The sequence below is a fragment of the Nannobrachium achirus genome (genome assembly GCF_963921795.1).
Source record: "Nannobrachium achirus genome assembly, chromosome: 10".
Lineage (NCBI taxonomy): Eukaryota > Metazoa > Chordata > Actinopteri > Myctophiformes > Myctophidae > Nannobrachium > Nannobrachium achirus.
This window is the reverse complement of record NC_137819.1, coordinates 33,345,066-33,371,834: the sequence shown is the minus strand read 5'-3', so window position 1 is coordinate 33,371,834 and position 26,769 is coordinate 33,345,066. Positions and strand designations below refer to the sequence as shown.

The window sequence follows — 26,769 nt, the reverse complement described above, 5'->3', positions numbered from 1 at the left end:
GCTAACATCGCCCTGAATTATTACACAAAGTAAAATCCTGCATGTTCATTTACACTTTTTATACCGTTACACACAGGATTTTACTGCCACCTGCAGAAAGAAATGGGGCCGTAAAACTTTTCAATCGGCCGCCAAAGAGTTTCCAGCAAGACGAGTTTGTGACACGTGAAACGTGGCTGGTCTTCATGATCATCGCGAACAGAGCAGGTCTACTTTTCCTGAGAAGGGAGGGTTAATACTACTTTGGTGTAAAGGGGGCTGTTTATTAAATAAGTTACCAGTCCGAGACACTGCAGTGAACTTTTAGAAAAACTGTCCATCTAAAAAAGAATTAAACAAAAAAACAACAAAAGAACAGATTCTTTTTGAGTTTCTTACAAAGTCTGCCCCGCGCGCCTCGTCCTTTGAGGAGGTCGGTGTGGGGAAATGACGAAAAGAGGGAATGGTACTTTCTACACCTCGTTGATGGTGCGCTCCGACGGCTTGAAGTTGATGGAGTTGGAGGAAGAGGACGAGGCCAGGTAGAAGGACTGCGTCTTGCGGTTGAGGCGCGCACGCTTGCTGGCCACCGACAGGCTCCGCTTGCTGGACGAGATGATCTCGGTGATGAACTTCTTGCAGTCCACACACACCTCCATGGTGGCCCAGTCCTCCGTCAGCTCCTTGGGCAGCTCCTGCTCGTCCCGGGACCGGCCCTCGGTCCCTCCACTGTGCTTTGACAGTCTGAGAGGGGAGAGAAATAAGCGTTTAAGACAGGACATCAGCCTAGATATTATGGCTCTCATTCTGCAAAATGTTTAGTTAGAAAAAAAAAAGACCAATTCTACAGGCCCATACTTGGACACGGATTTAAGCAGGCTGTGTCTGTCGTGTCCGGAAAATAAGCGTTTAAGACAGTACATCAGCAAACTCAGGATACAAGAGGAACTGTTCCTTGAGAAATGGGAGAAATGGACTGAATATGGAACCCAACAAAATGACACCACGAGCATTTAAAATGGACTAAAATGTGATATTTCAACTGTTGACCCTGTGATTTTTGTGTCAAACTGAATAAAAATGTTGTTAAAATTAAAAAAATAAAATAAAATACAGTACATCATCCTAGATATTATGGCTCTCATTCTGCAAAATGGGTAAGACCAATTCTACAGGCCCGTACTTTGAGACGGATTTACGCAGGCTGTGTCTGTTGGGTCCGGACCCAAAGGGCGTCTTGTCTGCCTGGGCGCTGGCCGAGGACGTGCCCTCTTCCTCCTTCGACATGGCGCTGGGACCCAGGGAGTAGATGGGCAAGTTGCAATAGGGCTTTGATGGGAGCCGCATCTGAGGAAGGAATTATGAATTAATGTAGGTCGCAAGTTCACCCTTGGACCACCATACTGTATATGTCTATAAGTGTCTATGGCCTAATAGAAGCAGCTTTAGCAACACTTTGCGTGCTTTGTTTGGGTAATGAGAGCTGCTTACCTTTTTACAGCACTGTGAGCACACAGGCCTGGAGAAGAGAGAAAAGCAGGGTTTGTTATCCCATTGTTGGATTTTTTGTACAGTATAAACAGTGATGTTAACAGTTTGATCTGATTTACCGTTTGCAGAATTGGCAGATGTAGGCCCAGGTGAATAAGGAGAACTTCTTGGTCCGGCATGAAAAGCAAAGCTAGAGAGTGGAGACAAAGGGAAAACTAACATGTTGAGTCATGCCTAAAATAGGCCATCTAATGTACAAGTTCACAGTGCAATTAATTGTAAGCTTATAGATCGTCTATTCTTGGCATGCAACAGCCCACATACAGCGGAGCATGAATTAAACGTTATATTCCAAGTATGTGGTAGTCGGATGCCTTCTCACCAGAGATAAAACGAATTCTTCACATTTTCGTGACTCAAACAGATACCATACGATGCAACACAGCTAAATGCAGTATGAGTATTCATTCTGGCACTGGACACCTTCAGAGATCGATTAACACCCATTCTGCTGTACAGGGTTTTCCCTGCTAAAATAAATATGGGGGAAAAATAAAACACTGTACCTTTCCTTTCTTGAGGGCAGTGTAGATGTCCTTGTACTGCTGGAACTTCTCCAGCTCTGCTTTGACCAGCACCTGCCTGATGTGCATGACCTCGTCCACCGTCAGCGCCAGGCACTCCACCGGGTAGCAGAACTCCTCCTAGAGGGAAGGACAAGGACACACGGCAGGTCAACAACACTGCCCCTATGCAGGCAGGGATGGCTCCCCGTATCCCAAGGTGATGCGACACGCAGTGGTGAGGCGATCATGTTGAAGAGATGATGGTGACACCATGTGAATGAAGGCGAGAATGAAAATGACACCACGATGCTGAGAAAGTAACCTTAAGTAGTCTCCTGTAGCCAGAGGTCCCCTAGCCGTGTGGTTCTCAACCTTTTCAGGCCGCGACCCCAAAAATAATCATATTTTAACTGGGGACCCCCATCCTGACGAGCACTAAGAGTTGAGACAATACATTTTGTATAACACGGTTCTATTGTGAAGCCGATCTAGTACATGCTCACAACGCCTTGCGAGGCGCCACAATTTCTGGCCCTAATATTTGACAATCTGACCAATATTTAAGTTGTAATTTATTTATTTTTGTATTAAAAAGCCCCCAAATTATCACTTTAGAAATAAGCAGATACCCTCTATACACTCAAACTTTATGCTGGTGTGTTTACTGTTGAGTGAGAAAACAATGTTGCACATTGAGTTAATCATCTGGGGACCCCCCCCAAATAATTTGGGGACCACCCCTGGGGTCCCGACCCACAGGTTGAAAACCCCTGCCCTAGCCTACTGACGCTGTACGTCTGGTGACATCTAAATCCAGTAAATGAGCTAAAACTGAATTCAGAAACGTAAACAATACCAGCTTCCCAGAGCCAATGCAAAGATTTCAGGGTCCTGCATATTGGGACAGTGATGTTTTCACTGTCTCGCTCACTGTTTTCAAAGCAGCAAGCGTAGGGGTCGTTCTTGTCGCTGTTCTAGCAACTACATTGAATTTAGACATCAGAAGTATCAGTGGGAAAGATCTGACAGCGGCGTCTGGCTACGCAAGACTACCCTTTACCAAATAACACCACGCACCCCCAAACTCAATCTAGTCAGGAGACCAAGTCATGAGGCAGTGATGAAAGTGATGTGAGACAGAGCTCCACTCAAGGCTATTCTAATTTACTCAAACAGAAAAAGAATGTTAACGGAAACTTAAGTAAAACCATCAAACTAAAAAAAGCAACTTGGTATGGTTTGCGCACTCTAATTTAATAAAACACAAATATTTATACTACAGTAAAGTATCTTTGTTTCAATCACACAAGGGCAGAGGAATGCTAACTCAGTCACCAGTTCACTGGTGGCTTGATAACGGAGGAACATTAGAGACAGATTGTGGAAGTGGTGTGACTGAATACATAACCAAAACCATTGAAATTCCACTTTTCTTTAACTGTCTGGTATGTAAGCAAGCCTCAATGCTTGTATAGTGTTTTATCTTAAGGTTTTACATCAATAAATGATGCATAGATATAAATGCTGTATAGGTCTAAATAACTAATTTATATTTAGTTGCACATGGTGTCACGCACCAAAAACGCAATGTGAGCTTGTAGATCGTCCGTTTTCAGGTGGGTGACATGACACCCATGTGCAACTCAGTTTAAATCAGGTCTAATGCCTCTGGATGTTATTTAGACCAGTGGTTCTTAAAGTGGATTCCAGGGACCGTGGGTTCCTTTATGGGGGTCTAAATTGACCCATACAAGTCTGTACCTCTGACAGTGTACAAATGGAACCAAATGAACCCTAACGGGTAACCCTAAGGCCCGGGGAGACCTTGAAATTGAAAGTTTGAGAAACACTGTTTTAGACAACAAATTGAAACAATTAAAGAAAATAACCTGATTCCCCGCACCATATTAGTATGAGAGATTCAAGGCTTGAAGGGTGAATGATGGGGGGTGTGGTTGGGTAGGGGTCAGGAGTGTTAGTTGCAACTCAGTGACATAATCAATAATGACATACCCCGCCTTGATCACTGCTGACCACTTGCACCTGACCAATAGGAGATTTACAATACAGTCAGACAGGAATAAAACCTGTTGCAACAATCTGATATATATATATATTTTTTTTTTCATGTTTCCTGACCTCAATCAACCAAAAGTGGTGAATGGTAAATGGTTCACTGGACCGATGCAAACACAATGTAAAATAACAGCAAAGGCGATACACCCTCACCTACAACCACACCATCCCCTGGATTATGATGCGTACGTCCAAGACAAATTAACTCACCTTTCTGAGCCTAATTATTCAAATAACTACAGATTACAGAAAAACCACTGAATGTTGAAAGGTCAGTTTTTTGTGTGTAATTGAGGCCAGGAAACATGGGGAAAAAAGGGTCATAAGACCTTTAAAAAGGTCTGGTCAGTGAAATCAACATAAATAAAATAGCAGTGACGGCGACACATTGCGGTGAGAAAGTTCAAAATTGCCAACATCCCCTCTAACCTGTGTAATGTGTTGTGTGACTTCTGCATTCAACAAAATGGGAAAGATCTGGCTACGCGAGACTACCCTTTAACCAAATAACACCACGCACCCCCAAACTCAATCTAGTCAGTTGTTGAAATGATAATTGATGATAATTGAGCGTGACGTTCATGCAATGTCATCTAAATGCAACAACTGAACAGTAGATTGTGTCTGGACATCCCGACAGCTGGACAATGCACTGGCATTGGTCAGACTCTAGACAATCATTCGTGTGTTTCAGGTTTTTCTATTGCACGATGAGAGTGAATGATGATGACCAACAGATGATACACAATGGCCAGGTTACCTTGTTGGTGGGTTCCGCCTGTTGCAGCTTTAATGTAAAAAAAAAAGAAAGTATTTGGAGGAGCCGGATAGCCAGTCATTGAAAACATTGTTAATGGGGAATATGAGACAGGCTTGGGGACAAAGGCCTCATTGTTTAACGTTGCTGCCTGCAGATGCCGTCACAGGGGATAAACATTATGAGGAAGAAAACATGTAGTGTGCATATTTGAAAGGGTAAAAATCCCATTAACCACTCTGAACCTGGCACCCCAAAACTTTTCAGACAGTTTCCTATGATTTTGGCTGCAGTCCAGCAATTGGTAAATTAGACGTTTCAGACTGCTTGTGGCTGACTGGCTGACTTACCAGAGACTTGGAGCTCTGTTTGGAAGGAGGCAGAAAAGGACGCACGCTGGTGGGAGCTTCCTTCTCGATGGAGTGCCTCCTCTGATGGGCATGGCGCTCCACCGGCTCCGGGGTGGAGGAGACGGGCAGGAAGTTCGGTCGACCTGGAAACACGGGGACAAAACATGAGAAAGATGTGGAAAGACAAATAGGGAGTGGACTCTGAGCAGATTTTTACGTCAATACTAGAGACGATTTTGATGCATCAGTCAGTCGTTATTTGACATTTTGATGGCATGTATGTACGCATGATGTATGTATGTATGTATGTATCTCACCAACCGTTCCACCCACCAACTTAAAATTCGCCACACGCGTTCCACACCACCACAGGCAGAGCCGTGCCCGAGTCTGTCGGATAGACGTTGTCCCGAACCGCCACAAAAGGCTCTGGCCAGGCTCTGCTAGTGGAGTGGTTCTCAACCTTTTCAGGCCGCGACCCCTAAAATGACCCCCCCCCCCACCCTGATGAGGACTAACAGTTGAGGCATTACACTTTGTATTACGGTTCTATTGTGAAAATAGACGATCTACATGCATGTAGATCGGCTATTTTCACAATTTCTTCCTCTAATTTGGCCAATGTTGGCTATAATTTGTCATTTTAGAGGTATTAAAAAATCCTTAAATTGTCACTTTAGAAATGTGCAGATACCCTCTATACACGCAAACGTTATGTTGGTTTGTTTACTGTTGAGTGAGAAAACAATATTGCACATCAAGCTAATCATCTGGGAACCCCCTGGGGGTCCCAACCCACAGGTTGAGAACCACTGGCATAGATAACGGAAATGCCATTTTTGTAATCTATTGAATAAGATGGTTAAATAATGATATGTTATGTTATGATTGGACCATTCTTATGATTGGGACGAGTTTATACCACTCCCCACTTTACCAGATCAACTGTCATCAGAGCTTTATCAAATCCATTCCATTTATTGAGAAAAACCTTTTATTTTATTTTATGAAACAATTTGCTATCCATTAAAAAGTTGTATTTTTAATGTATTTGTTTTTGCTTAAAAGACAAGTTTCCAAGACAAGATTGACCTTTTTCAAAAATATCTGTCAAAATGTCTAGGACCCAAAAATGTGGCATCGGTCGGTCTAGTCAAGACATGAGGTTATGTTTGGATGGGTTGAGGGGGTACAGTGTTAACATAGGCCTTAATGAGGTTATGTTTGGATGGGTTGAGGGGGTACAGTGTTAACATAGGCCTTAATGAGGTTATGTTTGGATGGGTTGAGTGGGTACAGTGTTAACATAGGCCTTAATGAGGTTATGTTTGGATGGGTTGAGGGGGTACAGTATTAACCTTAAGCCTTAATGCTCCTCATGGTAGTGTTCAGTTCTTACCTTTTCTGCCAATGACAGACTCAGGTGATGTGTCCTCCACCATGGATGTGTTTGCACTGGAGCTGCTCTGAGTGGTGTCTTCCTAACATGTGGAAGACATGAGCCAGTGTTAACAATCGAGGCAGACACACTCGACGCCAAAGTGCAGGATCTGAGTAAACGGCATGAACCCTAGTCCAGTGATTCTCAACCTGTGGGTCGTGAGGATATTGCAAATGGCGCTCCCAACTCCTTTGCAAAACATTACGATTTTAATGATTATAAAATTCATATAATGAATTACAACTTAGAAATGCGTTTTCATCATACCGATAAATGTAAACATTAGTTCCATTGATCCATGCCGGAACACAAGTAAACAAGCCCACCCATTTATTTGATGGGCTATCAAAAGTCCAGGCTGCCGTGTTGAGTGGTCAGATGGGTGGGCCACTCAGATTTTCAAGCTCAGGCCCTGATCCAGAAAAGGTTGAGAACCACTGCCATAGTCAACAAACCGGGTAAATGGTCAAATTAACAGAGTTCCAAGACACTCATTTTACATAGAAATGATATGTATATGAATCAAGAGCAAGTATTGCATTACCTTGTGTTGATGCAGCTATAGATAAGTTCTGTTAATGTTAGTACAAGTTTTAGGTCACGCCGTTATCATTATGCTATTTAGAGCCCGTCTCACGTGTGTTAGCTTGGGGCCCTCGTTTCACCTGACTCAGCATGACAGATTGAAACATGTCATGTTATGTAGAGTTCAACAGGTTCATACATTTATTACTTTAACTGTTCACCGCATAAGGGGTGTAATCACCTGGCTTCCCCATTTTGGGTCATGATTCTAAACCCCAAGTTTTCTTTAAATGTTTCAAGCTCACAATACAACACTAAGTTGCATTGTGAGCTTGTGGATTTGTCATTTGTAATTACCCAAGTTCATAAATAGTCATGGCCAACTCATTGACCGGATACCTCATGCGTGTAGGTTTTCACAATTAAAACATTCAACGGCATCCATCCTGTCATTGTTGACGTGGGGAGGATTTAACCCAAATCATAACAGAAAATGATATGCCAACAGCAGTAATTTGACAGAAGAAAGATTCCATTTGTTTGTAATGCTTTGATAGTGTCTAAGGGAAAGAAAGGCCATTCATTACTTTATCCGTTTACAGGATATATACTCTTATTTGTGTCAGTCCTATTATTGTTCATGTTAGGCATGGTAACACTGCAGATTAATGTATGCAGTTGCATTTGTTATTTTCTCATCCATACATCATAACATCCATAGGATGTTATTGCACCTGTACATGTACAACATTTGTATGAATTTGTTTACCCTCTGTAAGCCAAATGCTCAAGGCAGCTGTTATCCATCCATTTTGGCTAGGTATGATACTTTATACCCCGAATGTGTTCTTGAAAGGCAGCCATTAATTATAGTTACAATGTTGCAGACTGCATCAGTGATTCTCAACCTTTTGAGCTCTGGACCACTAACAGGTTTCAAACAATACATGCATATCAGTCATTTATATTTGAAAAAACAAGTAACATTTTATTAATATTTAACAAAGACAAAATCTCACAACGCAGTGTGACAACGCATTGTGAGCTGGAAGAACGGCCATTTCCGACATGTGACACACCAGCGCACAATTACATAAGAATTGGACTTTACCGCAAAAAGTTCAATTTGTGAAGTCAAAATAAAAGAAACAAATTATTCAGCATCAAAGCATCTTAGTCCTTTATTATTCATAGTCTGGGAGCTTTGGCTTTAAGTGGAGATCTGGGCGAGCCATCGTGGACATCCTAGTGACAAACACAGAATCAATAATAATCTCTGCTACAGTCCCTCATCATTATTTTGTGATATTGAGTGCAGTCTTACGTCTGAGTCAGAGCTGTCCATCTCGGCCAGCGTGGGCGCTTTGAGCAGCCTCTTCCTCTGGGTCAGCGGCTGTGCTCCGCCCGGCCCGGGAGCCGCGGTGTCCAGGGATTGTGTGCTGCCGGCCAGCTTCCTGGGGGCGTCTGGAGTGTCTGTTTGTGGTGGAGAGAGAGAGGGGGTGGTTGGTTAACTCTCAAATACCTGGAACGCGCCCGAGTCGCGTTAGATTTTAACCACTTTAACCATTATAAATATGCTTTAACTTTAGAAAAATAGCAGATATACAAGCTCACAGCGCGGCGCTGCGAGCTTGTAGATCTGCTATTTTTTTTAAATCTTGAAAATGTGTGCAAGTCTTTGAATATCTTTGACCCGATCTTTGACCGAACTTCTAAATCCTACCTCTAAATCAGTGGTTCTCAAAGCTTTTCATGTCAAGGACCCCCAAAATTACAGGTATTTAGCCACGGACCCCATCTCAAAATATGTTGTTCCAGGGACCCCCCAGAAGCAAATATTTGAGTTACAAATGTTTGCTTTTAAATAGATATATTCAAAGACTTTTCTTTTTTTCAAAGATTTTTCAAAAATAGCAGATCTACAAGCTCGCAGCGCGGCACTCGGTGCCGCGCTGTGAGCTTGTATATCTGCTATTTTTCAATAGTTAAAGCAGTCAATAATCCTAGGCATAAATGGGTTAACGTAAAAAAAGTAGGGCTGTAACAGTTAACCCATTAAAACCGGGAAATCATCCGTGTCATTTTAGATTTGAACCACTAACTATATTTTATACTTTATCTATTCAAGAATAGATCTACAAGCTCATAGCGTGGCACAAAGTAAGTTTGTGGATCTGCTATTTTTGAAAAATCTTTAATAACTTGTTATAACAATAACTAGTAAGATGCCTCAGGGCGACAAGCGGCGAGGTCGTGCCATGTCTTGGCCGTCTGGCCAGTGATGTATATCGGACCAGTTCCCCATATATGGATATGAAGTCCTGTTAGGTATGGGCTTAATATTGATGACATCAGGGATCTCCATATATGGGCATAGAATGGTTCCCATGACATCACAACATACAATCCCTTTTATGCCCATACATGGAGATACCTGTATGAACCAGCCACACCACTGTGAGGTCACCTGTTTATGCCCATATATGGAGATCCCTGCTCTGAGTATCTGACATCACTGTGATGTCACCTGTGATGTCACAGTGATGTGTCAGGGGAACCACAGTGTCAGGCGTTACATGTATACATATGGACAAGCTGTGCCGGTTCTGACAGTAAACTGCGACTTACGGTCGCAATAACACTTAACTTATTATAATGTATTACAACTATGATAATTATAATACAATATGATCATGGACAAAAGAAAATTATGAGGTACTATGATACTTTCATCAAGTCATTTAAAGGGCCAGTTCACCTCTGGGGCAACAAGATCTTATTTTATTGTCGTTTGGGACACGATCAACACAATCCTGAGTAATTTTTTGTGTTCAATCTGTGTTTTGAGATATTTTAGTATTTCAGCATGAATGATGATGCATTTTGCATCATATGATGCAGCATGACGACTCATATGATGCAAAATGCATCATCATTCATGCTGAAATACTAAAATATCTCAAAACACAGATTGAAAACAAAATTACTCAGGATTGTGTTGATCTTGTCCCAAACAACAATAAAATAAGATCTGGTTGTCCCAGAGGTGAACTGGCCCTTTAAAAACACCTTATCATGCATTATGAATGATACAAAAGATTATGAATATGTATGAGTTATCCATAATCCCTGTACAAAACCTCATTACAGGTCCGTATGCAAAAGCTTAACAATCTAATTAATATGAGTCTGTTCGAAATGCCATGTTTCGGTGCCAGAAATGGACACATAATACTGCCAATCAGAGACCCATAGCTTCAGTTCAATACCACAATGCTGTGACACAAAATGAAGATGACAATAAAACAAGTCCCATAAATGTGTGAAATTAAACCATCAAGACCTGGAACCACTTTAAGCATTATTTTATGCTTTGGCTATTAAAATAAAATTGCAGATATAAAAGCTCACAGTGCGGCACCGAGTGCTTGCACATCTGCTATTTTTGAAAGATCTATATACTGTATATATTCTTTTAAAGCAAACATTTATAACTCAAATATTTGCTTCTGGGGGTCCCTGATACATAATATTTTGAGATGGGGCTTGGCGGCCAATTACATATAATTCTCGAAGTCCTTGACATGAAAAGGTGTGAGAAACACCAACGAAATATCTTGGAAGGTAGCTAAAGCATCAAATAATGGTTAAAGCGGTTCGAGTCTAAGACAACATAGATGCGTTCCAGGTCATTAAACGTGCACCAGGGTGTGTGATGAGGCATCACGCATGCTGTGTATTTACCTGAGCCACGGAACAGGTCCTGAGGTGTGCTGATGCTCTTCCCTGCACCTGTGGAGAGGAGCACAGCCTTCAGTAGGACCCCCACACTCATGAAATGATGACAATATTCGATATCATCTAAGAATGCCCTAAGCCTACAGTGGGGATCATGACAGGAATCAGAGGCTTTGGTTGATTCTGTATTTTAAGCACACATGTGCATGCACACACACACAAACATTTTGTGCAGGGAAAAGCCTGGCAAACGTTGAGTTTGTCAAGACACAGTGGAAGCAGAGGGGAATTGTGGGGTCACAGAAAGTGCAGAAAACATCATTCCGAACGTATTGGCTGCGGTCATGTGACTCTGGGTGTCTACTGTAAGTTCAGTGCTGCAGTGTTGCTTCTGTGGCGCTCCGACTGTTAACGCGAGGAGGGAGGTCGGAGCGTTACGTAACCCGTCATATGACACAGTGACAGCGGATTAAGAATGACAAGCGGGTCGACTGCAGAGGCAGTAGCGACAGACAATGCATCCCTACTGGCTCCAAGTCATGACTCACTGGCAGAGATACTACATTTGTAAAATCCTGATTGGTCATTTAACACGAATCAGTGTAGAAATGGAGCCAAATGAACCCATTTGGTTCCATTATTATACTCTCTGGAGTTTGGAGATACAAACACAGATTTGAGGATTTGACTGTGTCCCGGGACATTTCAGCTGCCGCTCTAAGAGCTCAGAATAGCAAGAGACTCTGCTAAACCTCACTTATCTTGTTATCACTGAAATATATCATTTTAAAGTACTGTTAACCTGCCTTTCCGTGCGTGTGACAGTGTTGCTGCAGTGGCCAGTGTCAAACACACATTCAAAAACAAGTGAAACATTATGGCGAGGGGGGGTGTGCAGTTCAGGTAGGGACTGAATACAAATAACAGCCAGCAGAGAAACAAACACACACTGTACACTGTGCATTTATGAGAAAAGCAGGGATAATTTTACCTGACGAGTCAAAACTGTAAGGCACATTTAGAGGCCTCGGAACTGAACGAGAGGCCCGTGGTAAAACAAAAAAGGAGAGAAGCAATGGAAAGAAAAGGAGAGAACAATGGATGGCAATGTCTAAACCTCTATTAAAGCTGCAATCATTCTTTGCATGCCAATGTCTAGAACCTCTATTAAAGCTACCATCATTCTTTTCAAAGCTTTTTTGGGGCTCAACCAAGCGGATTCCCTGCGTAGCCGGGGGATATTTTGGGTGTACAAGCTTCAAGGCAATACGACTCGTCAACCAGCAGGTGTCCTATGCGACACTAGAGTTGAAATGTCTCAATGGCTGCGTTTACATGGGCAGGTATATTCCACTTGTATTCATTTCAGAATTATTGCTAAAATGATCGTGTAAACACCTCAGAATGGAATCGAATATTCCATTACGAATGAATTTTCATAGGAGGGGTGGTATATGCCGTTTGAATCAGAATATACTTTTATTCAGGTTCCATGAATGAATAATAAATATTGTCCATGTACCGGTAACCGCAGCCATTGTAAAGTATAGGGAGACCACCTCACTGTATTATATTATGCAATATACATGTTCGATTTATTAAACTATGTTCCGGCGGACTTCAGCTTTAAATGTCCTGCACAATCACAAAACTGTGTGCTGAAGAACAATGCAGAACCGTGTGCATTTCTTCAGGGAATTCTAATACTCTTCTTATGCAACAAACAACCTATATTACCCTCCTAACTCCCTGGACAAAAGACACCCTGTCCATTCTGTATGGTTGCATTGTTGTGGAATAGGCCGATCATGAACTATGAATACCTTAACATTTAACCACATTAACCCTGGCGTCTTGATTTTGGGGGAAATTATTTAAAAAAAATAAAAAATAAAGAAAACTAACGCAAAGAATCCAACAAATCTAAAAATCCATCCATCTTCCATTGCTTATCTAGAATCAAAGCACAGAGGCAACAGTTCTAGCAGAGAATCCCAGACTCTCCCAATTTGCAAAAGGCAAATCTGTCATACTACAAAGTATATTAGGGCTTACATGTTTACATAGTTGAGAATATTAGCCAAGCCTGATCTCCATGTAGTATACAGATCTAATTCTGATCTTCATGTAGCATACAGATCTAATTCTGATCTTCATGCAGTATACAGATCTAAACCTATATCCATGCAGTTTACAGATCTTAACCCGACCCGTTCAGCAACAGCAACAACGTGCCAACAGACCGTATCACGGCGGAAACAAGAGGTCGATATTTTGATTTCTTAATCCTTAAATCAGTTTAATCCAATAAAAGACATTAGCCCGTACGGGAGCTTTTTTCAGCAATCTTATAAGTGCTTCCAGACTATAAAACTCTTATAGGCCCATTTTGTTTTACCCTGAACCCTGTTGTTTTGTTGTGAGGAAGACAAGTGAAAATCACTTCTAAATGTGTTCTGTCCCTCGAGAGCTTGTTGTCTAGGCCAGTGGAGGGTGGAAGAAGTACTCAGATTTATTTTTACTTAAGTGTAGCAATACCACAATATAGGAATACTCTGTGATTTCCTCTGGGATGCAGTACTAATTCAGTCATTTGTAGTATACAAATGGAAATACCAAAGTACAGTAAAAGTACCTAAAATATTTACTTAAGAAATACAGTACTTGAGTAAATGTACTTTGTTACTTTCCACCACCGTAGGAGACATGTGAACATCACTTCACACCACTGGAGGAGACAAGTGTATATCGCATCAAAATGCCGCAGGGACCCCCACAATCTTTTCATACAGTAGATTCTATACAGTTTCGTTGTTTGACAGCACAATCATCAATGTATTTTGGATTCATGTCAATTTGTGTTTTCAGCCACTTCACCACTTGAACCGTCAATACTTAATAATCTTGACCTTTCACTCTGTATTTAGTCTCCTCTTTTCCTCCCTCTACACCAAACCTCTTTGGCAAAAATAGCCGATCTACAAGCTCACAACGCCTCGCAGTGAGCTTGTAGATCGGCTATTTTTGTCTAAAGTTCTCAGAATATGGACACTAGGGTTCAAGTTGTTGATATAAAAAATACGTTTCTATCAACGATTTGGAGGACCCCCTGTAATAACTCTGAGGACCCCCTAGGGTCCCGGATCCCCTGTTGAAGATCCTTGGTCTAGGAACTGTAATATCTCCAGCAGCCTACAGAAGATGACGCTTCACATTTTACGCCATGTTCTGACATGTCCTCATACAGAACGACAGGATTCAGGTTAAAACCTGGCATAGGTTGCTCTTTAAACTTCATGAAAGGCCCTGACTAATCATGACTGACTGACTCAGAGCTATGGAGGGAAGGAGGGGGTTTAATATGATTAAATGTTAATGGTTATGTCCCCGCAGGTGACGGGTTGTGTTAGTCCAGGAGCTGTCATGCAAAACGCACAGCAATATCCAGAGTGCCAATTGAACTCAGGAGATAAATTAACACCATTTTGATACTTTTGTCTCTTATACAGATATTGCACACTAGAGGGAGCAAAATATTGAATTGCCGATTATATATTTTAATTAAAAGCATGACATATTCAAAGCTGATTATCAAAAAAAGTGCTTCCTTTCATTATGTGAAAGGAATGCTGTACTACTGTGTTATTCAGAAGGCCGAGTTCAGTAAATACTTAACTCAAAAGTACTGTATGTCGTAGAATAATGTTATGGACGTTTAGAGAGAACGACACTGAATGTCAATGTTTCTATTACACAAAGGAGCTGGTGTGCTCCCGACTCCCCGGTGCTTCATATTATCATCTGCCGTTGATTTTTGTATATCTTGTACTGTACGTTTCCTCTGTCCGTCAGTAAAATATTTGCCTGATGAAGATCTAATGTGTACGGTCGAAACGTTGAGTCATTAAAGGCAACATTTTTGCTGGAGTTTTAAACCAGTGTGAGGATGTTTTTACCTTCTTCACCTTGTATTACACAAACACACATGCATGTGTGTGATACGTACAGTACGTACGCGTGCCTGTGTGTGTGTGTGTGTGTGTGTGTGTCTTACCCAGGCGGTGTCTGCGGAGGGTGTCAGGGGAGACGGGTCTGAGCTTCCTCTCAGCATGGATGCCCTCCAGAAGACGCTCGTGGAGGCTGGCCGGGCGCGGGGCGCGGGGCTTCAGCTTACGGGCAGACACCTGCCGGGACGGGACAACCGTGCGTCAGTGACACAGAGGAGACTGTGATGCTACATTTGAATGAATAAGTGATTGGACCATGTAATAAATATGAATATTGCCAGGAGCCAATTCCTATCGTTTCCCCTTTGTGATGGAAACTAATTAACGTTCAAGTAGTTTCAAAAAGACTAAAGCACTTTTAAACCAGCAAATGATCAGTGAGTGGGTGAATGAGCGCTGTGTAACTCACAGGGTTGAGAGGGGGCCGTGATCTGATGAATTCCAGAATGACTTCGTGGGCACTCTTCTTTAACCTAGGAGGGATGGCTCCGTTGACCTGCTTGAGAGGAAAATGGAGGAAACAAAAAAGATAAATAATCAGATTGTGTTAACTCACTCGATGGCGATGCCCATGACGAGGCGTCTCATCAAACTCATGTGCAGTCCCGAGTGGCGTCGGCGAGAATGATGAGAATAATGAGACCGCACGCTAAACTGTAGTGTGTAGTTCACAAATGTTCAGAATCAGAACCAACTAAAATAGCAGATCCACAACCTCCCACAATCACGCAAATCGGTACACAGCATCTAGTAGTCATTAAACGAAACGGATCCTTCACATTTTTCATATTCCATCCTGATTGGCTAAGATTGGCTTCCAAAGTTTGCAAGACACACCCTTGTCTATCAATGTGGCTGTTATGAGCTTGTAGATCTTGTATAGCCGATTTCAAAATGTTTAAAGAGAAAGTCAAAGTGTAAGAGCTTGTGAGTTACTAAATAATAACCATCCAGACCAGGATCCATTGGAACCTTTTTTAACATTCTCAGAAAATGTAACATTTTGGACATACAAGGTTTACACCTGACAGCGATAAGACAATATGTCTGATGAGGGGGGGGGGGGGGGGAAGCCTCTGTGTGGAGTATAAACCTGACTACATAATCCAAACAAACTCATGGAACAAAGATTTGCTGTAGTCTTATACACAACTCACCTGGGCTTCTGATGGACCAAAGTTCCATCATTTTAGCACCAAGCCAGTTTTTAGAATGAATGAAAAGCAAACTTGCAAGAAATCTGCATGATTATAGAGTAGTAAACTGTATTATTGTAAATTGTATTGTGAGTTGGAAAACATACAGCTGAACAGGTCATACTGTTTGCGTATAGAAACAAGAGCTGAAATGTCAAAGTGCATTAACCGCTGTTACCGACTTTAAATGAATTTTAAATGAGTTTCTCAATGTGCTTGGCAAACATCACTGTGACCGCAGATCGGAAAATAAGCTGGCAAAAAGATCTCGTGTGTTTGGATTTGGAGAAAATGAATCCCTTTCAATTAGATTTTAAATGGATTTATTTGGAAGAGATTTTTCTTCAGTGGTGAGTGCGTGCATGTGAGCTGACAAGCACTTGGAATTGTAGTCATTACATTTAATGTGACTCGGTTCCACAGATAAATATTGTGAAAATAGCAGATCTACATGCTCACAACGCCTCGCAAGCATGTAGATCGGCTATTTTCACAATCTTCGCCTCTTGCTTACTTAATATTTGACAGTTTGGCCAGTCCTGTCGAATATTCGACTATTCGAATACTTTGAGGTCGAATAATTCGAATACTAAAAATCACTATTCGTGAATGCCCTACTGTGTGGGGAGGGAAGCTGGGCAGGACACCTTCACAAGACCGGGTATGAATTCAGCGGAACCTAAACGAGACCTAATGTGCAAAGCCTCACCATCACTTTGCGGAGCTTGTATCGCTTAGAGCGGATGTCGTCCATAAGCATCTCGTAAGGTGACATCTGGTACTCGATGGGCAGCGGGTTGTACTGGCGCTCCTGGACCTTCTTCAGCTTGACGCCGTCCCGCAGGTCACGCATCACCTGCACCCAGAAGCGCGCCTGAAAGATGACAAGAAACATTTAAATAGCTGCCAAAGAATGGAGGTTTTTGTTGACCTTTGAAGGGACACGGTCAAGCTTTTTATGGGCATTTCAGTTCACTGGTTGCTACAGGTATAGGCAACACAGGGATGCTGACAGAACCCTCGCTAAAAACTCCAGGGCAAAAATCCACTCGTCCGAGACAGTTTGCCCTCCTGGCTCCCAAGTTGTGGAATAAACTCCCTGTCGCACTTGGAACAACGGACTCACTCGCTAGCTTTCGCCGTGGACTGAAGACTCACCTTTTCAGACTCCACCTAAACCCTTAGCACTACAGAAAATCAATGACCATATTGAAGCTAGTTAGCATTCGTTTTTTTTTTAGGTTTTTAGAACTTGATTATATTGTGTTTTTTTCTAGATAGATATCCATTTGCATTTGTTATATTGCTGTTGATGTACTGACATATTATCTTGTTTATTATTGTGATGTTTTATCTGCTTATTGTAAGTCGCTTTGGATTAAAAGCGTCTGCTAAATGCCTAAACTGTAAACTGTTAACTGTAACACACTATTGTTCTAGGTCCAAGAACTTTTATGCCAGCTAAAGTGAACCTGTTATTTCTTAGACAATACAATGTCCAATCAGACAGGATGTGTGTGTGTGTGTGTGTGTGTGTGTGTGTGTGTGTGTGTGTGTGTGTGCGTGTGTGTGTGTGTGTGTGTGTGTGTGCGTTAATAGGTGAATGTAATGTAAATTGTAAAGTGCTTTGGATAAAGGCACATATTCATCCATCATTCAACATTTACCATTAGCCATATACAACAAATAAGAGATAAAGTTAACAATCATGATAGTGACCCTTTAAGGCTAGTTTATAGCTTAAACGATAATGAAGACCAACAGAAATGGATGCATTTCACATTGAAGCCAGTATCGAGGAGTCAGTTAAGCTTTTTACTTAATGTTTAGCTTAACTACTTAAGGTCTCTTACCCAATCAGCAGTCTGGAGCTCGTCGAGGTCTTGAACAGGATCACCCCTCGTGTGAACTTCCATCTTCCTCAGGTTCTACCCATCCATCCCAGAGAAAGATAGGAAGGTTAGACAAGGGAAACGGAACCTACTGCACTGCACAGGCAGAGGAAGGACGAACACACAGGAACCATCAAATTAAACTCAGAGGTTAAGTCAAGAAATGTAAACCCTTTGATTGATCCCCATTCATAAACTCAGCCTTGTTCAGAATCAAAATTGCTTTGCTTTATCACCACATAATATTTGTGTTGTATTTGTGTTGAGTGTGAATGTACTCATGACAAACAACATTTTGAAACACATTTTAATTTCATTATCGCACAAAATAAACATCCCGTGAATAACGTCAATCGATATGGCTTTTAGTTTCTGATATCCTCCTGGCCCTGTGATCTGATGGGGACATCACTGAGCCCAGGCTGGAGGCAGAAATCAATGGCCGACTAATGACTGCTTTTAATGTCTTGTCTTTCTGCCAAGCTATAGAAAGATAGCTTAAATACCTCAACCCATGCCAAGTCAGGAACAACAGCGTTTCTCAACATGGGGTTCAGTGACCCCCAGGTCAGGGTCCTTTAGGGGGTTTCCAGGGGGTCCCCAGCTAAAGGATTCATAGTTGGGACCCAAATGGGCCCTTTATGGATCCGTAACTCAGACTGTACAAATTGAACTAAATGGCCCCGTAAGCTCCAGTTAAATTAACATAGAAGATTTTTACAGTGTAGGTTGGGGTCCAGGAGATAAAAATCATATCACATGGGGGTCTGTGGCCCAATGCATACTGTATTAAAACTGAGGGTCTTTGAAATGAACAAAATGTGGGAATCACTTTTCTACAAGACCTTTCCATCATGATCACTGCTTATGAGTCCTTCAGTAAGATTACCTCAGTGACATTCACAATCACATAGAAGCTCTTGGACTCTGCACTAGTACTTTCTATTGGTGCTCTTCAATTCGGTGATCTAGTAAACTTAAGGCTGCTCTGTGGTTGCACTCGTCTCCTGATAAAAATGTTTCATACTAAATGTAATCAAACTTATTTTGACCATTGCTCCATTCATACAGTACAGGTGGATGATAGTATTCGCACAGAATAATCAACCTTGTTACGAAAATGATTTTGTCATTTCATCGCCTCGTTATAGTCACTCAGTCTAGTGCTCGTTTACCCCAACACAAAGAGCAGTTTAAATGAATGGGAATTTATCTCACAAAATAAGCGCTCCCAGTGTGTACAGACCTTTAGAGTAAAATGTCACTTGATGGCCAGCTGCATTGTAGAGACATGGCATTACATAACAGGTACTGTATGTACTTTAACATACTGTAGGCACTGGGGCATGGACGTGAAGACATACAGTATTCAGCCACCTCCAGTCCTTCCACCTTTCAGCAGGTTTAGCAGCACTGTCATCACACTGCATGTTATTGTTTTACAGTTCAGTCCAGAGGCGTCAGTTCAGCAAAAGCTAGGGTATGGCAAAGATGGGAGTCCTCATGGAAAATAGGCATTACATTTTGGATAACACGGTTCTATTGTGAAAATAGCAGATCTACATGCTATGTGAGCATGTAGATCGCAGGGGTTAAAGCAAAAAAAAATCCCGAGACGGAAATTTATCCCCCCCCCCCCCCTGCGCTTGAAAAGCGTCTTTTTTATCGTTGCTGCCATGCTGCCATATAACAGATACAACAGAAACAGGCTCCTGGTTCTCTCGCCGTTTGACACGGTGACACCAGGACCTGAATGGCTTTCCCGTCAACCTTTTCATCCAGCCAAGCCCACCTCAATTTGTTTTTGACCGCACTGAGCAGTGAGCACATCCGAGCCTTATTGTCGCTGGCTCCGCCCAGAACTCATGTGCAATTCCAAATAACGCGTCGCTGACTGAACCTATGCCACACGTGGGTAATGTTATGAGAGAAACACTGCGATGCAGTGGAGAAATCTCCGCCTATTGCCATGAACAGTGAACACCAATCATTCATGATACGTTGCTAATCGGTACCAATGAAACACCACCCCGAAGTATTTCATTAGCATCTGTATGGATCACTTTTGTGAGTGACAAATAAATCCCCTCGAATCTCTGATTTGCAAACATAACAAGTGTTCAGTTGCTTATAATGCAGAGAACGTAAGCAAACCATATAGACTGTAGAAAGCAAACGCGTATTGTCAATTACTGCTGCCCCCTGTAAACACATATTTAGATAGTATAGCCTACCTGCTGTTTACATGTAAAACTCGAGTGACTTCATCTTTTGACACTGCCATCCATACATTACAGACAGAGCGACGTCTCATTCCTTTGCAGCATCCAGCTATTGGAATTCAGCGTAGGTCCAAAAAGTTTAAAAGTTTAACAAACTTCCAAACGGTGTACATCGTTTAAGCCACAGGAGCACTGTTTTCTATCATAAATATGAACTTTAGCCAAACTATTGCGGGTAATCCAAGTGATGTTTTGTTTATCCAACATCATGCATCGTCGCAGTTAGCTTACAGCAGCAACAAGTAGCTAGAGGCATTTCCTCTCAGTGTAGGGCGGATTTCAAAATAAGAGCCTAGCGTAATCTGATCAAGTCAAGTCAAGTCACGTCAACTGGTTTTATTTTTAAGTCTACTTACAGGAAGCAGTTGGTCTAAATTAGAACTACATGACACACCAGCAAGTCTACGCACCACAGTAGTAACTGATGCTATTATAATTAGCGCAGACGGTTCAGCTTTTTTTCCGAATCTTCTCTGATCTCATAAATAGCCCCTAGGGAATCCTCAAGACGGAAATCCGTCCCCAGGACGGAGAACTTTAACCCCTGAGATCGGCTATTTTCACAATGTCTGGAAAAAAACCGACTTTTTGTCAGTTTTTTACACAGGTTTCTACAGTTTCTTGGGCTGGATATGGCAGCCTGGAATGGTTTTTCAAGTGCAGCTAAACTTAGCATGTTAGTAAACGTGCCACAATTAACAGTAATCATGCATTGCACCCGTGCAGCTGACCTGCGGAACCTGGTAATATACCATTCTGTCAAGCTGGGGAGAATACAAGTGTGGAGAATATAATTATAATACCTTGTCAAAGTGACCATTATGTTAAATTTTGCATTTCTAGTTATTTTACTGTAATTTAACAACATAATAACCAGCGCAGATATACAAAGAGACATTCAAGGATTTATATTTAAAAGTAACATTTATTTTCCCCCCTGGACCCAGGGTATGGCAGCTGCATACCCCTGCCATACCCAATTGACGCCCCTGGTTCAGTCCAGGAGAAAGACGAAGACGAGACTGCAGATCCGTCAGAGACTGCGTCAGAAGCCCCGCCACCACGGACATACTGCAGTGTTTTCACTTTCTGCTACAGACGCCATTCCACACATGTTGTCTAGAGGCCTAGCTAATCAAACAGAGTTATTTTGGGCCAGATGAATCAAACATGATCGACGCCAGACCCTTAGATCAAAAAGGAGGAAGCCCTGAGGAGTCGCGGCATGCTGCCTCTTTCTTCAGCTACGCAGTTAATTTATCCATCCTCTGGGTCTATTTAGTTACATTTGTGCAATGTCAAGTTGGAATTAATACAGAGTTTACTGTGTATACTTCAATGGTGGAAGTACTTCGATTTTCTACTAACTAACAATGCTACAAAGTACAAATCTTTTTTGAAAATAGCAGATTTACAAGCTCACAACGCTCCGACATGTTGTGAGCTTGTAGACTGGCAATTTTGAATAGGCTAAGTATCAAAATATTTTAAATACTCAAGTTGAGTAAATGTACCACAAAATTGTACTCAGGTACATTACTATTAATGTACTTCACTACAAGTCAAGGCATCTCTTACAGCAATATGCTAGTTTCATGTCCTACCCAGGATTTGAACCAGGGTCTCCCAAGCACTGCTTCTACCGCTCAGACGACATACCCGCTTGGCCAGGGGAGATATTGCGATTATGAACAATACTACTTGTCAACCAGTAGGTGTCCCATGTGAAACCAGGCAGGGAGCTTCCCATGTTCCCAGTACAACCTCACTCTTGTTGTTGGTTACTGGGAGATGTACAGCACAACTAAGATCCACTATTGTCATCCAGTCAGAAGATCCACTAAATTGCAATTGGAGATTAAGAGCTGTGCTCAAAGACAACAAAGTCAGTTTCTGAGGTGGGGAAGAGCAATGACTCACTTATCCCACCCAGACTATTCTCACCAAGCCCACGCATCCAGTCACACACAAGCCTACTTCCCCAACTGCTCCTATAAGTCCCATAATTAGTTGCGTTTATTGCCAAATGCATATGAAAATATTGCGCGTTTGTGAGCTTGCGGGACAACAAACATCAGATGACTAAGAATTAATCAGGCTTATGTCTGTATGTAACTCCGTCACGTAGACTGAACACAGCCACGGAAGCTCAACTCTGCTATGAAACCACCGTTTCGTTTGGATTCACCAGCTCAGCCACATCTGGCATCTGAACCAGGGGTCTTCAACGTCTTTAGGCCAAGGACCCCTTAGTTGAGAGAGATGAAGCAGGGACCCCCACAACCTGTTCGTAGCTTCCATATAGTTTCATTGTTTGACAGCACAATCATCAATGTATTTTGGATAGGGATGCCCCGATCACGTTTTTTTTTTTGCTCCCGATCCGATACCAATCAAATATTATTGCTTCCGATTCGATCCCGATCTTTCCCGATCCGATCTTTTGGCAAGGCATTAAGAAAAAAAAAATTCTATTCATTCTATCACTTAGTGCAGCACTGAATCAACAAATTAAAAACAAAGCTTATGAGTAGTGTACCACAAAATAACCATGCAAACTAAATCAAATTAAGAGCAGAATAGTGCAATAAGAACATAATTCTATTACTTTTTTTTACAAAACGAAACAAAACAAAATATTACATTTAAATATCCTGTGTTGAACAAACTAAGCCACACGTCACAAATGTTGTTGTATGCCAGGGTTCCCCAATTAGTTTTCGCCAAGGGCCGAATTATGTCTAGGGTACCAAGCCGAGGGCCACCACATTGCGGGTGGCGACGGCGGCGTTCCTGCTACTCCAGCGACAATTCAGATATAAGCCTACTAGTGCAGTGTTTCTCAAGCACTGTGCAGCGGACCTTTGGTGTGGCCTTTGAAATTTGGCAGTGAAGTCACGATTTAAGGACTTTTAAAACCTGTTTACTACCAAAAAAATAAAATAAAATAGACCATTACAGCATCAAAAATAATCAACAAACTATATAAAAACTGGTAAAACATTGGCCATTTTTAAAGTTGAAACAAAATAAGTTAAGAACCAATTAACCAGTCTGCTTGAAAAGTATGCATCTATAGCTGCTAGTTGACAGTGCAGAGAGACATAATTGCCTTCCTTTGATCCATTAACAAGGGGCCCGTTACTACTTATTGGCATCAGCTGCCAGCTGGACACAGAGTCTGACACAATCACCTCCCCTCTGCAGGGCTCTGTGTCTGTCTCATTTCTCCAAAAGCCCTTGAATATGATTGAAAATGATTAAGGATTACTGTGATTATGGTAAGCTTACGTTTCGCATTCACCTTACCTGTAACTTTCACTACTCCCAGAATTTTGTTTTTGAAAAAATAAATAAAAATAAAAACTTTTTTTTCGATATTTTTCCCCGATCTCCGAACTTATAAAAATGACCATATCGGCGGCCGATCCGATCACGTGATCGGGATCGGGCAACACTAATTTTGGATTCATGTCAATTTGAGTTATCAGATGACCGTCAATACTTAATAAACTCGACCTTTCAAATCCGTACTTAGTGTGCTCTTTTTTCCCCTCTACACCAAACCTCTTTGCTGAAAATAGGCGATCTACAAGCTCACGCCACCGTTGTGATCTTGTAGATCTGCTATTTTTGGCTAAAGCTCTCAGAATATGGACGTTAGGGTTCAAGTGGTTAATACAAAAAAAGGGAGAAAAAAGTTTCTATCACACAAAGATTTGGAGGACCCCCTGTAGTAACTCTGAGGACCCCCTAGGGGTCCTGGACCCCCTGTTTTAGACCCCTGATCTAAACAATGCAGTTCCCATATGACGCGCATGACGTGCTGCCTCCAGTCACCCATCTTATCTCCATTCAGTCACGCCGTCGTACAGCTTTGGCAAACACACAATGTGTTCTCACCAAGACACCCACACACTTCTAAATGGAGGGATTCTATTTATTTACAGAGGAGCTGAAAAAAGCTATAAAAAGAAATGGAGAAAAATCTATGACACCATGAACATGGATGAAAAGATGACGTAAAACTGGGAAACATTGGAATGTGGCGTAAACAGGATTTCCTGAATCCTACGCTAGTTACTGTACATTATATGATTATGTATTAACGAGTATACTGCACCATTCAGTACAGTTGGCCTCTGCCCTCTATTTTAATCTCCTTATGGTGGTCTAAAGAGGTTCCACTGGCTTTAGTAACCATATATTACATAAGTGTATAAGGGTGACTCCACTGCAGCAGCCATGCATAATGAAATCCTCACTGCTATTTAACTTTGGGAGTTTAAAAGGATTTAGCCGCATAGCAAGCACCTATAGACACACATGTTCTAAGCATCCACTATCACAATGAATGCAGCCTGCATACAAACTGAAAATTCAATCAATTCTGAGGAAAAAGGAATTCTGGTGGATGGAAAATAGTTTAAAAGAATACTGGAGTTTAAGAGTATTTCAATTTCAATACTGGCTGTTAACTCAATATGGCCGAGGAGCCCGAAAAAAATCCCGATGTACGGCCCTGCCATGCCCGAGGAACCCGAGAATTTCTTCACAAAATAATGTATTAGTTTTGTGAAATAACCAGCTTATTTATTTCACTGATTGTTTTGAAAATGTTCAAAATTAAAGGCATTCTTTTTGTGGACTTGTAGTTTTATGTGATGGCCTTCCTGTCATGTCATGTGGCCTTTGTGCTCTAAAAAAATGTACAACCCTATAGCATAAGTGGCCTTGCCCTTGAGAAATCACAAAATTCCAAGCCCTTCTTTTAAAGTCATTATGGGAATGTGTGACGCAAGCTGGCCCTATAGAGGTGAAAACAAGGCAGGCATGTACTGTAGCATAACATTCAACTGGGTTCGAATGTTGGCATGCCAACACCCTGCTGGGACCATGGACAATAAGCAGAAATCCTAGAATAAGGTTATTTGAGGGCAGGCGTAATGTCAGGACTTCTCATGTCCCGTCTCAAGTCATAAAGGGACATGGCCTGAATTTACACTGCGTGTAAGATGTAGATGGATCTCACCACAGCTTTAAACCACAACTCACCAATTCACCACCAGGAGAGTTAGAACACCAGATTCATTAGCAGGAGGACCGTCGCTAGTTCAGCAATTAAATTCAAAGATATGTTAGAAGGGAGACTATACGGCAGCGTCTGTGTGTTTATTTAACTCAAGCCCCAAATGCTAAATTAGCCTTCTCCCCCGGAACCAAACTTAAAAAAAAAAAAAAAAAAACGAAACACTTAAGCCCCATTTCAATTGTTTGGGAAACACTACCATAGAGCATGTGCTGGTGGAAACCAGCCATGCCCTGAAGGAAGGCTATTCTCCTTTTAGGTCATTGTAATGACGAGCGTGGTTTTGAGTTATTGGGGACGTATTCGATTCACAAGGCCTTTTATTTCCCTGATTTAGGAACCCTGCTGGTCTCACAAACCCAGTTCAACCAGTTTACTGCTGCTATGCTGCCATTAGATCTACAGTACATTCCCTGAAGCCCTGAGGGAAAGAACTCTGTGCTTGCTGCAATTTACACTGCAAAAATCCTCAGCATTCATTTCACACTCAAAGTGAAAGAAATTGACCTGCAAGTTAAGCTAAATTAAGAGTTGTTAACAACACTCAGGAAATTATGGTGTAGGCTACTTTCCAAGTGTGGTGTACCTTCCCCTGTCACCTTGTTCCATACTGAGCTCTGCTATCTGAGCTCTGCTATCTCACTCAACAGCTCTAATGATGGTGACGTTGGGTGATAAGGTCTAGGACTGCGACTGAGTCTAATGTTCAAGGTATAATTCATTGTCACGGTTATCTGGATTTGATCATGTAAGAATGAGAAGGAAAGTAACAGGATTTGAACACAGAACTCATTAGTATAAAATAAAACTAAAAAAAATCTAATCATGTAGATCTTGAACGGTGTGGCACAAATGTGTATCTCGGCCTTCATGTGATCCTCCTGTCAGTCATCTAGGACACATTTATATCTTTACAAATGTGGGCACAGTTTCAGCCTGATCAGAGAGCCCCATTGACTTCCTTTATGAAATTAAAGTTAAAGATTTTGAAAAAATATGAAACTGCCTGAGCATACACAAGACATTTGGCACCGATCAGTCCAGCAACATTTTGGAGTTAAGGTTTCGGCCAGACAGCAGAGATATTATGCTATATATCATTAACAAGGCTAATCCAGCATATGTGTTACCATATTTGCTTGGGAGACAGACTTGGATGCTGCATCAAAACGATCTACGTATATCAGGGAAAATATTGGTTGTGCTTGTTTTGCTCAGATTTGCCTCCACCTTACATTAATTCTTAACTGCAACATGCCATCAGAGACAATGACTGGTCAACTCAGCAGAGTGGTAGGTATGGTGCTTGAATTTGACTCTTCTTCATCACCATAAGATGGTGCTGCGTGCCAAAAACACCCAATGTACCAGCTTGATATT

General features: G+C 41.8%; 1 protein-coding gene across 1 annotated transcript in view; it reads right to left on the bottom strand.

Moving 5' to 3' along the window:
- Window positions 1-452: 452 nt before the first annotated feature.
- Window positions 453-26,769, bottom strand: part of LOC308292972 (protein spire homolog 1-like) — a gene marked incomplete at both ends in the record, with an annotated part of 64,610 nt that continues 38,293 nt past the window's right edge. The window contains 14 exons of the mRNA XM_080735398.1: window positions 453-723; window positions 1,163-1,326; window positions 1,471-1,498; window positions 1,590-1,660; window positions 2,037-2,174; window positions 5,220-5,362; window positions 6,619-6,700; window positions 8,510-8,658; window positions 10,930-10,977; window positions 11,915-11,956; window positions 14,978-15,107; window positions 15,340-15,426; window positions 16,836-17,000; window positions 17,980-18,054. Of these exons, the coding sequence (XP_080591524.1) occupies window positions 453-723; window positions 1,163-1,326; window positions 1,471-1,498; window positions 1,590-1,660; window positions 2,037-2,174; window positions 5,220-5,362; window positions 6,619-6,700; window positions 8,510-8,658; window positions 10,930-10,977; window positions 11,915-11,956; window positions 14,978-15,107; window positions 15,340-15,426; window positions 16,836-17,000; window positions 17,980-18,054 (1,593 nt within the window). The remainder of the gene's footprint in view (window positions 724-1,162; window positions 1,327-1,470; window positions 1,499-1,589; window positions 1,661-2,036; window positions 2,175-5,219; window positions 5,363-6,618; window positions 6,701-8,509; window positions 8,659-10,929; window positions 10,978-11,914; window positions 11,957-14,977; window positions 15,108-15,339; window positions 15,427-16,835; window positions 17,001-17,979; window positions 18,055-26,769) is intronic.